Below are 12,949 nucleotides of genomic sequence, written 5' to 3'. Positions count from 1 at the left end.
TTGGCTTTCCAATATCCGCGGCTTTGAGTATTCCTGATGGTAAATCAAGAAAAGCGCTTCAGACGAATGAAATCTAAATAATGTAGTTTTCTTTTTTGGTGTGAGAAAATAATGTGATTTTCTCCAATGTATACGTGCTTTAAAGGTACAAACGAATGAAGTAAAATTAATAACATAATCTATCCATCTTCCACTTCAAACTGCCATTAAACTCTTTTATATACCTGGCTGGTGAAATTCCGGTGCATATTCCTTGGCTTTAATTCTGGCAATATCTGAATCCTGGTCTGCTTTCAGTGCCGCTTGATCTGCCTGTTCTGACTTTGCCCGAGCATTAGCCATTCTGAAATAAAATAGATCATAGTTTATTGACATGTTTACTGAATGGAAAAAACATGAATATTATGAATATGTGCTATAAAAATACCTTTGCTCTATTATATAAAGTACGATTTGAATGTAATGATTTTTTTTCTTCGCTAATTGAAATGGTGATTTCTATTTATTTTTTGCGATAAAGTTAACTGGTCAACATGTTTCTACATGTTTTGAAGACCAGTTGATGGCCTTGGCCTGTTTTCTGCTCTTCGGTCGGGTTGTTTAATCTATGGCAAATTCCCCATTTATACATTCTCAATGTTATTCCTTAAATACATATTCAATTATTTTGCGTATGACAGTTTGGTTAGTTGACATATACGTTAAATTTATTTCACAGTTTTTTGGGGTTTTATTTCAGATTTGCTTTAGGTTCTTCAAGAAAAGAAAACTTTGTTTTACACATTCTGCTCTATGTTCAGGTATTATATTTCTTGTTTTTCCGCTTACGTAGTCTTTTTCATTTTCAATTGTCTCATCATTACTAAATCAAATGGGAATATTGGTTGACATAATGGATGCAATTAAATGGTGGGTTATTAGTGACTGTGGTCACCGCCCACCCACATTATGGAATTCTTCTAGCTATAATTTGCGTCATTGAAAACTGTTACTGCAGAATTAAGCCATATTATTATATGTTGTGTTAATTACAAAATCTTTAAACGTAAACCACAAATTGATATTGAGTATAAAAAGTTTTTTCTTAGAAAAGAAATATTAGTTGTATAATCACGTGTCAAAATTCCCTGGAATATTACGACACATTTTTACGACACTGACAAAAATAATGGCAATTGATTGAAATACCAGGCATACACAATTCGTTAGTAAACAACAAATATTTTCCTCCAAATAGTAGCGATACAAAAAATTGTATCCAACAAAATCAAAGTTATGAGTTACAAAAGATTTGTCAAAACAACGTATACATACATAAACAATATACGTACATTGTTGCGAATATCAATTTCATTTGTGAAAGCTTTAGAATCAGGAAGAAACTCGAGGCTAAACCGAGCTTGTTTTCCTGGTTGAAATCGAGTACAATTCAGACAATGTACGATAACTGTAATTTGAGACTATGTACGATAACTGTAATTTGAGACTATGTACGATTACTGTAATTTGAGACTATGTACGATAACTGTAATTTGAGACTATGTACGATAACTGTAATTTGAATCAATTTAAAAAAAACAAAAGACTTGTATTTGTTTTTGTACAATAGCTTGATGATATTTTTTATGGTAATATATAACAATAGTCATTGCATTTTCAAGACTGAGTTAAAGAGCGAATAAAAAGGCATAGCATAATCATTTTAAAAAAAGACAGAAGACCCTAAAACGACAACCAAAAATCAAAAGTTAAATAAAAACCCAACAAAACCATGACGAAAAACCACGAACGACAAACGAAATTCTGCCAAACGCTGAACACAGAAAACTAACCATTGAGCAATTAAATGGTGGGTTATTAGTGACCATTGAGCAATACGAACAAGCACAAAAACCATGAGGTCTATGAACACACTTGGTTTAAACTGGTACCAATATTCTGAAGAGGCAGATCTTGAAAACACACTAGATTAAATCCATACACGCGTATAAATAAAAAAAAATCATATCAGAAGCATTCAATACACATTTTTTCATTTAGAAACGGAAAACTTTAGAAAATGCCTAGAAAATGAAATTTAACTTCGAAAACCGAAGAAAATTTCAGAAATCGTGATTATAACTTGTATATGGCATTATAACAAATAATATTTGGTTTGCTACATGAGAAAATTTTGGGTTTTTGGTATCTGTATAGGGTATGGGCTTTGCTCGTCATTGAAGGCCTCACGGTTGTTTGCTTCGTTGTTCCTTGGTCCATTGTTGACTACTGTGATAGGTATCTAAATTACAAGCATACCACCATTCCTTATTTTTATATGTATTAGCCAAGGCAATTGTAATGTAAATTACAAGCTGAAAGATTCAGCGTACTCTAACCAGTGGCCTTTCAACGTTAAAAATATAATTGAGAGTGATATAATAATGATGAACTTAAATAAACAGCTCGATCTGCCGAATAATTGTCTCGCTGTGTATTATGGTTCGATTACAAGTAACGATTTTACTCAAGTAAATTTACGGGTCATTCTCTCCGTATCATGATGAGAAAACACTTATGTTATCTGATTTTCCATATATAAACACAGGATAAGTGTAAAATGAGTAATTACTGATGAAAACTACTGATATTTATCGCAGATGCTAGATCGCGCCAAGAACATCCTTGTATTTATCAGTAGACACATTCTGCGATCTGGTGCATTTGTTACATATATCGTTACAAGTAATTGTAAAGAACGATTGAAAATTCACTTTATCAATTATTTGAAGATAATTTTATCTGTGCAAACATATGAATGAATTGTTTTATATTTTTATAAAATCAACTTTATAACAAGTGTGGACACAGATTGATGATGTTTGATTGAAGAATTTCTAAAATGACTTGTAACGTTACTTTTTAACTATAAATTTGAATTATACATTCTGTCCATGTTAAGAATACTAACATTATTTATTCCAATAAGAGAAGAAGTTGAGAACATAGCTCTCCTCCTAAATACGACTCGGTCATGTATTGTTAGCATCAAGCCACTTATAAGATTTTTAATTTGTATGTTATTTATCGATCATTTGTACACGACTTATTATTCCCTTTCAATGCTGATACTTTAAAAATAAGAGCTTGTTTGGTATTTTATTCGATTCCGAATTTATCTCAAACTGCGTACCTGAAGGTCGATTAAAAGTCAATAAAACACAATGTATACATTTAAAAAAGCACAAGGGGGGAGGGGGGTTAGAGGGGTTTTCAGGGGGCATGCTCCCCTTTTGTGGGAACAATTTGTTTGATTATATATGGAATCATGGGGCATGTATGGATTTAATCTAGTGTGTTTTCAAGATCTGCCTCTTCAGAATATTGGTACCAGTTTAAACCAAGTGTGTTCATAGACCTCATGGTTTTTGTGCTTGTTCGTATTGCTCAATGGTCACTAATAACCCACCATTTAATTGCTCAATGGTTAATGACTGGAGTGGACCCCTTTTAGTCAGTAAGTGGGCCCCTTGGCCCCTAATGATTTTTTTTTATCCGGCACTGAGTTGTATCCTACCCTTTCAAGATAATCTGTGTTTCCATTCGTTCTCAGTGTTGGTTGATATACATGATACAGTCTAACGTTTGATTTTGTCTGGTTTATGGACTTCCTCCTTTTTCAATTTACCTTTAAGTTCGGTATGTTTTTAAATTTTGTTTTACTTCAAGATGTCTTTGCTTTCAACAAAATAACCATAACTTTGGACTATCAAGTGGTAATCAGATTAACTTATTAAGCTCACAAAAAATTACCAGTATACCTTTCGTTCATAGTAGAAGAATTGGGATAATGATAGAAAACATTCGTACAATTTGCGTATATATTGCATGTGTTTAGTAATTCTTCTAATCTGTATAGAAGATCGTAAACTTCTAGGACAAAACTTGTTTCAGTAAGATATTTGAAGAATGCATAGAACTACCATGTTACAGGATAGTACACAAGATATCAGATACATGTAGTATATAGTATTTTCCACTACATGTATTTATGACATTTTTGTATTTGCATGTTAAATCTATTTAGAGGTACAATAGCTAATATCTATTGTTATATATACAAGTCAAGAAACGAGCGGATATTTTTCCTCAGAAGGTATGATTGCATTGTCATCATGTCAAAAATGTTTAAGTGCTTTAGCATTCATAGATACGGGTGTTTTTATTTTATAGATGTTCCACTAATAAAGTTATGGAGAAAGTAGAGCATTTTTTTCATTAATTTAACCAATCATATAATTACTTTTACAGTCGATTTCATTGAGTGTGTAGGCAAAGGTAATATTTTTGGTTAGCTTGCTTGTAAGCTGAACCGTGAAGTCATTGTTAGGTAAACTGCAGACTAGTCCGACAGATAACTTATCTATCTGTCAGTAGGAATAGGCTTCGAAAGGAGGGTAGTATACCTGACCTAATAATGACTTAACGGTTCAGGTAACAAGTAACTTTACCAAAGATATTGTAGAAATTAGTGCTGAGGTTATCTAATGGTGGACGGCCATGGATGATAAGAAGGACAGACCAATATTAGGGGGGGGGGGGTCTAGGTCCTTCAACGTTCACAAGTTATCTACACTCGCGCAGACGAACCCGAAGTTCCTTAATCGTTGGGGCAGTTTTCAATTGTTTTGTGTTGTTTAAAGTTATGAAATAAGTTAAGTTTATGTTAGCTGTCTCAGGCATTTACCTCTTATCTACATTTTTGCACTTTTTAAAGTGATACAGACAGAAATATCATTCAAATTTATTTCTATCTCTGTGTGGTTCCACTTTTAACTTTGAAAACATTGAAATGATTGAATCTCTTATTATTGTTGATATACATCAAAGAAAAATAAATTGCTCAAGTAATTCTTCAAGTATTGTGATATCTTTAGATAAAACTCCCATAATAGAGAGTCTATAAGGGGGCACTTCATTTCAGTATTCCTTAATTATTGATGTCATTTTTCTCCATTTTTAAATTCCTACTTTTGCCAGTTATTCCCGATTCTGTATATTTTTTGCTTCCTATTATTCTCATTTTTTTTATCCTATCTTTCACTATTCTTATTACATGTTGCCAATTTTTCTATACATTTGGCCAAATTTTCTCTATTCTGCATTGTTCTATTAACCCCACCCAGACCCTCCTAATAGAATATTCGATTTAACTAAGAATCAAGGATAACATTTAAATAGACTAGCTGAACTTCAAATCTGCCTGAATAACGATGACATAACCGTCTTTCAAGTTTTCCTGTAATATTTTTTACAAGTGTATATAGCTTTTAAATACACTAATACTTAATTAAGTTCTTTTACCGCCGATAAACAGCTGTCTTTTGTGTCTTGTTTTTTTGAAGTTATAAAAACAAGTATCTGCATAGACCGCAGACGTGATTGAGAAAAAATACCATTAAGTGCAAATAAAAAAGTGGATAGGCAAGGAAAATCGAAGAAAAAACAATCAAATTGCAGTCACAACTCATCCTTGGTTGTATTTTAACTTCAAACACGGACAAAATAAATAGTCTTTAGCTCTTCAATGACTGCAGCAGAATAGACTAGTGAAAGCAACGATTATCGGGATTACATATTAGTAAATAAAAGCAGACGTTTACACAAGAATTAATCGATTATTTGGAGAAAACATCCTGGTAATTAACTCTAAAATCCTCCATAGCAGGTGGAAGCAAAACCTCAATATAAAATTTCAATTACGACGACACATTTCTAAAGCAATTAGGTCGGCAACGGCAGTATAGTTGTTATGTTTACACAACTATTTAATATCGAATGCCAGCTTTCAACAAGAGAGCTGTCACAAAACTGGGAAATACTGGTCGTATGTCATGAAATGGACATGAAAATTATAGATTAACATCTTAAAGAGTTGATTAATTATTTGTGCAAAGATACAGAAAATAACGTATTGAGAGACATCAGAAAATTTCATCTGACAGAAACTTTTGGACATCTTCTCATGAATAAGTTTCAAAATTATCCCTTACAATTCCACTAACCCTTAAATGCAGTAACCAGTTGTAAGTCAAAAGCGATGACATGGTTAATCGGAGTTTGTTTCCACATTTTTTTTATATATTTATATATTTACCTGCGTATGCATCAACCGCAGAGTTTGGTTTTGTTGTTAAGAGAGGGCGCTCCCGAGAACTAGAAACTATAGGACCTTTTCTTGACACAAAACTGTCAGTTATTTTACCTCTATTGTATTCGTTTTCTGTTTGGAGTGTTCGGATGTTGGGGGTGTTAAAATGCTGCATTCAATATGTTTCTAATTTTCAGATAAATCTTCACGTGCATTGCTCTCAAAAATATCATAAAAAACCGAGGTTTCTGTTTACCGACATGTTGTGTGTGTACCTTTCTCAAGTCATGAGCATATAGTCCAGTGTCGTTGTCTGTCATAATTGCTTTTCATTCAATGTTAATACTTTAACTCAGGCCCTTTATTTCTTTCTGTTATACTAGTTCACATTTTGTGTTACGGGGCCGTTTAAAGCTTACTATAAGGTATGGATTTTGTTCATATTTGAAGGCCTTATATAATGACCTTAAGTTATTACATTTTTGTTCATAGGTCTTTGTGAAGATAGTTGTCTCATTCCTATATATGTCAGATCTTTTTTCTTTTCATAAAGTATATATATTGTGAATTTGTCGCATAATTGCTCAATATTGTCCCGGGTTATGATAAGGTTTTATAGGCGTTCACAAACAGCTTAACTCTGCCACACTCTGTGTGTGCCTGTCCCAAGCCAGTACCATTTAGTTCAGTGTTTACTGTTGGTTCATGTCTGTTATATTTGTTTTTCGTTTGAATTGTTTCACATTTTTCATGTCGGGCTATACGGTATGGGGTTTTCTCATTGTTGAAGGCATTATGATGGCCTATAATTAGTTAAATCAACTTCATTCGGTACCGGGTGAATAATTTTCTCATTGGCAATCATACCACATCTCCTTTGTTTTAATTCAAATCAGTGTTTTTCGACACATACCGAACTAGTGGATCTTACTTATTTCCTAATAGAATCTCAAATTTCATCCCCATTAGAAAAAAAAATCTATTTTCAAACGCTTAGATAAAACATGCACCTTTTAAAGGTGTATAATATTTTGACGATCGTGACAATTTGTTGACTTGGATACAGATATGCAGTAGATAGTATACCATGCTAATGAAGGGAGGGAGGACCTTTTTCTGTATATTTTTTACCACTGGACGTCATGCAACATTCAATCAATCAATAAAATTGAGAATGGAAAAGGGGAATGTGTCAAAGAGACAACAACCCGACCATAGAACAGACAACAGCAGAAGGTCACCAACAGGTCTTCACATGTTTCCGTATGTATCATGTACTTTACTAGAAACACATGGAACATATGCAGTAAAAATTAAGAGTTCTTTCGAACTAAACTCAACCGCTGGGCGTACTATACAAATGACACTGCTCGTGAAAGAAATGTGATTTACCTGTCAATATATCATACAATATATAGTTTGTTCGAACTATTCTTTATTTTTAGACTTGAATAAAACGCCCAAACCAACACTCATATCCGATATACATATCAGTGATTATATCTGGTACAGATAAAATAACAAAGAAAACGTGATAGAAAGACAAAGACAATAGTTAAATATTGAACTTAATGGTGCAAATAGTTTAATTTGCGTACTTTTAGTTTTATGTCAAATTTCAGATAGGTTATATAAACTATTGTCAGTTTAAATTTGCCAGATCTAGGTATAAATGACGTCAAAATGACAAACATATTGAAACCTGTCAGATTCGGATTTATGAGTGGGAGGAGAGCTTAAGGAGCTTCGCATAGAATAATTGTATAGATTTTTACAAGTAACGCTCCTCGCAAACGTTGGTTTGGCTAAGGTTTCCCACTTTTTTTTTAATCCTGGATCCGCACCTGTCAGTTGGAATTGTAAGACAGAAGGGAGTCCCGAACGGATGGGGCCCGGTGGCCGAGTGCTCTAATTTGTTTTTCTATAGTGTCTGTGCACTAGTGAGCTAAGACTGAGATGTTGGCGTTTCTCTCCAGGAATAAAAGAAGACCGGAAGTGGTGTTAAACACAAAAAATCAATCAATCAGTCCAATAGGAGGGATAATGAATTCAGACTCTAGTCGGGTTAACTGGTTAGTATGTCACATCATTCAAACTTGATACAACTCTGAATTTGGATTTTTTTGTAAAACTGTATTTGACACAATATAGGTTTCTGACATAGAATCATGAATAAATACGGTCTAAGAACTTAAAAATTTGAAATTAAACATTTACCATTTAAGGTCCAATATTAAAAATCTAAATACATGGTTAAATTTAGAATATTACAGAATCCAAATAATTTTTGTATTTTCCCCGTTGGTAAGACTGGTAACTGACATCTTTCGAGGTCAGGCTGAACTGCTTGGGAATCTCGGAGCAGCAAGGGCACTACAATTCAGTGTGCGGACAGGCGCTAGCTCTCACCAACCTCTGCTATAGCTTTGGGCAAATAGTTTGGTTAGATAGGAGTCATTAGCCCAGCAAGGCAACCTATCTAAGAGAGACAACTCGAACAAAACGGACAGCTCATGACTCGTAAGCCTTGTTTGGCAACTGTTCTTAAGGAATGGGATCTAAATTACAAATCCTCTAGCCCTCCAGGTTGGGGGTTGAGTAGAAGACCAACTATCTCGTCTCATAAAAAGAAATCAGGGCAATAACTCCTATAGATACTGAGTCAATTTAATATTTCTGCAATATTAACTTATTTGAAGATCTTATTGTGCTTAACATCTTCACAATCTCTTAATATCTTTGCAATCTAGAAATGTTCACTATCTAAGTATGGTTCCTTCAAAAAATGCACACACAGGGTAAAGTTATTATTTAAGGTCAATAAACCCCACTGGATGTTAAGCAGCCATCAAGCAATCACCCAAGGACAATAACTTTTTAAAGGGTCCGATTAACGATTTCAACCAAATTGAGTTTTGTTTACGGATCTTTCAAATTTCTCTCTATTTATTTTAAGTTCTGCAAACGAGTAAACATCATCGTTCTATAGGGCACCACATTCCCCTTTCACCCAGGAACTAACGGTAAATTTAAAATGTCTACTTGTATTTCAATTTTTTTCCAGGAAACTATCTATTTATCTTAAACTTTCACGTTCAATCAAGTTAAGGATAAGATAAGATAATTTACCATGACGATGTGCCGATGGGTTAAAATTGGTGTTGTTTATTGTTTGACAAGAATCATGTTTGTGCCAATCTGCTCTTATGATGCATACCCAACTAATACGACTCAATGTTATATTTTAACATGAGAAACATTGCGGGTGTCAATAGAGAGACAGGAATAGATTCAGGAACAACTGAATCGATTTTATGTATGTTCGTGTTGCTCTATAGTTTTCTATGTATATAGTGCTGATTATATTTTTTCGTTTACCTTTTCTGGCAATGTTGCTGTCTGCTTTTATTTTGCTTGTGTTTTGTTTATCCCAATCGATGTGTCTTCTTCTTATATTAAGATAATAAGACAAATAAGGAAAGAATAAACAAACTGCCAATTTTGTGTCCAATTACGGTCAAGCGTACAGCGCTTACATGCATGACAGACGAAGAGCACACAAAAAAAATCCTAATTTAGAAGATATATATCCAGTTTCAGTTTTATCGGTGTTTAATGTTTGCCATGTATTTATACAAATAGTTAGAAAATACTACAGTTCCGGATGCTGGTTGTTTCAATGTTAACAATTATCTATCTTACTCAAAGCAGATGGAATGAGTTTCCCCCTAAAAAAATTGTACAGGATCCGGTTGAAAACTTATGTTTAGATGACATTAATCATATATGTTGGTTGTTCTATTCATGCAAAGGACATATTGTTGATTTCAAATATGCAATAACATGTGACATGTGTATATAAGTGTTGATACCCTGATACCTTTTCAATGGAATTTCAAACAATCTATGGTACATATTAAGACAAAAAACCCAGTACAACAGACCATCTCGGGACTTCTTTATTGCTAGGTATTGGAATTGTTGTTTTGTATCTTTCCTCCATTGTCTGGAGGAAAGATACAGAACAATTTTGATGTATTCCATATAAGGATGAATGATGAATTTAACCTGGACTTTCTGGTGCTGCTATTGACCAGGCGCTGAAAATATTTCAAGCTTAAAAGAATACTATGAAAATCACGTAATTACAAATAAGTTTTGTATATCCTACCGTAGACTAAAATCGTTCATCTTGTCAGTTCGTTAGGTATTTGTGTTTGAACTTAACACACGGGGAAACTCCGCATTGACGTCACTACGCTACTTCCGGCGTAGAAAAACAGTGGAGAATACGTTTTTTCTGCACTTTTGAATAAAAAAACATTTCTGAAGGTAAGTTTTCATTGTTGTTCTCAATTATTGCTAAAAAATGCCAATTTACTAATGCCCGTTTCAATCCCGACTTCCGAATGTCTAAAAACATTCTAGAACTTCACAAAATCCCACTTCCGGCCTCCATTGCTTTGTGTACATTCCATTCAGCGTCATCAATCTTGTGGCAGGCAATACAGGTCAAGCAAATCGTATTTTTAGGAATTTTAAAATGACATGCTCCTTACGTCTTTTGCGATTTTCCCGCGAAAAAAGCCCAACCAAAATGAAAGGAAAACTAATTGAAAAAACGATGCCCATGCCATAATTTTGTACAGGAATATAGAGTAGGTTAATAAAAAACCATTTACATTTATTTTTCATACAATTTTCTTTTTATTCATTATAAAAAGATCGATATTCTGACCATCATGACTGTAGGTAAATATTCATACAGAATTCCATTGATGTTAAAAGGGATGGCAAAAAAATAGTTTTCCTGTTGAATAAAACCCAAAATTATTGCAAACTATTTTGAAGCAATATCCCACAAAGAAATAACGTAATTGCCGTAGACTGAAAAATCCCCTAATTGACAGTAGAGCAATTTGATTGGGTAGAACGAATTGACATCACGTGATTTTGACGCCATTGAAATTTAAATGTAAACAAACAAGGTCAGAAGGTTCAGTATGGGACAGCATCGTACATTTAGTTACTGACAAATAATTATGAGTTACCAAGCTTGACAATGCATGGTAATAAAAAATGAAAGCTAAGTCTACAGAAAAAAATAAGAAAAAAATAGCCTTAGGATAACGACTTATCAACACACCTGGATATCTATATAGTTATAACTCACCTAGTAATAGCTATGTCAGCTTTTTGTAGTGCTATTTGTGCTGCTCTTTGAGCTGATAAAACTGCATTGTCTACCCGTTCACGTAATTTGGAAGTCCGAATTAAAAATAATTTATTTTTCTTTCCTGACGATATTAACACATTGTTTTTATATTTTCCTTCTTCTCTGGTGCCATCTTTAAACGTAGTCACTCCGTAACCGTATTTTTTATTATTTATCCACTCTCCTTCGTATCGTAGCCCATCGGATCGTTCACTTACGCCAAAACCAGAGCGTTTATCATTTTTCCACTCTCCCATATACGTTTCTGTGACATTAACATCAGTAATATCATCTTGACTAACAAAAGAAAGATTACTATCTGTGTACATGGAGGCATTTGTCATCCCTGATTGTGTTGAATCGGCACTAACATGACTTATACTACTGATCGTGCTCCGTACGGAACCCGTTTGACGTTTTGGTGAATCGTTTATATCTCCAGTGCTTTTTTGTTTCTTGAGTTTTAATCCAGACATGAGTGTTTTTCGTAAACTAGTGCGGCCCTGTTTATCAAAAATTGACTTTCGACGTGCTGGGGGAGTTTCATCACTTTTAGCTTTGAGGACAAATCCCCCTCGACTTTCGTCAAGTTTTTTATCACGACTTTTAACTACCATTTCATCCTCATTTTCGCTGCGTAGGGATGTCAATGAAGCTCGTAATGCTTTTGGACGATAATATGAGGCCAGGCCATAGGGAACACTTTGTCGTACACCATAACCGTGTCTCATTCCTCTTAACCATTGTCCCTGATATGTACCTGTCAAATATAAATGTAACGTATCATTTTATGTTCCTTAAAACTATTATATTATTTATACACAAGATATACTGATGCATGCTTAAAATATAAGACAGTGCTTTACTTTGATATAAGCATCCCCAAAAAAAACAAATAATTAACAAATACTTAACAAACTACTATAGAGGTGATCTCATGTGCTCCGGAAGGGTAAGCGGATCCTGCTCCACATGTGGCACCCGTCGTGATGCTCATGTTATAAGAATTATCCATATACTAGGAAAACTTAGCTTCAGGGCTGATATGCATGAAACCACTTAAGTTTAGATACAAATTCATCGTAAGACATGTATATAGAAAAATCCATCTGTTCGGAACAAACCTCAAGTAGTGTTATGCATATCAGACTTGACTTCTTGTGTGTTTGCAGGGTTTATAAATCAGTATACGCTTTAGCAGGAGACGATTGGCCTGTCGATGTTTCCAGACTTGTTCTTGTTTGAGTGCATGCGGTTCTCTGAGTTTTTGTTTGCTACTTTGATGTGTCTCTTCTTGGGCGCAAATTACGGAGATTTGAAAATCGGCAAACTACTGAAGCCTCATTTTGATCTGTTTCTTACGTTCACGTGTACAAAGATTTTAAAGAACACTTACAGCTCTTCTATAAAAGCATGCAAAGCAAACCTTTGATCAACTTGCTTTCTATGTTTCACTTTGCTTGGATGTTTGCAAACAATAGGTAGGCGGAGTTTCAGTCTGTTTTGTATATACTGGGGATTGATTGGACCATAAAATTTGACATGAAATGAAATTAATGTTAATTGTCCAATCAAATTCCAGTGAACAGACTAAAACAGACTAT

At 34.0% G+C, this 12,949-nt stretch overlaps 1 protein-coding gene across 4 annotated transcripts in view; it reads right to left on the bottom strand.

Annotated features, from left to right (window-relative positions):
- LOC143079625 (junctophilin-1-like) overlaps positions 1–12,949 on the bottom strand; it is a 49,318-nt gene that overhangs the window by 7,061 nt on the left and 29,308 nt on the right. For all 4 annotated transcript variants that reach the window (XM_076255064.1, XM_076255067.1, XM_076255066.1 and 1 more), the window contains 2 exons: positions 11,304–12,105; positions 225–343 (listed from right to left, as the gene is read on the bottom strand). In XM_076255064.1, coding sequence (XP_076111179.1) covers positions 225–343; positions 11,304–12,105 — 921 coding nt within the window. The remainder of the gene's footprint in view (positions 1–224; positions 344–11,303; positions 12,106–12,949) is intronic.

This window comes from Mytilus galloprovincialis, chromosome 6 (assembly GCF_965363235.1).
Source record: "Mytilus galloprovincialis chromosome 6, xbMytGall1.hap1.1, whole genome shotgun sequence".
In the NCBI taxonomy this organism is placed as follows: domain Eukaryota; kingdom Metazoa; phylum Mollusca; class Bivalvia; order Mytilida; family Mytilidae; genus Mytilus; species Mytilus galloprovincialis.
Note: the sequence above shows the minus strand (reverse complement) of the source record. Positions and strands in the feature narration are given on the sequence as shown.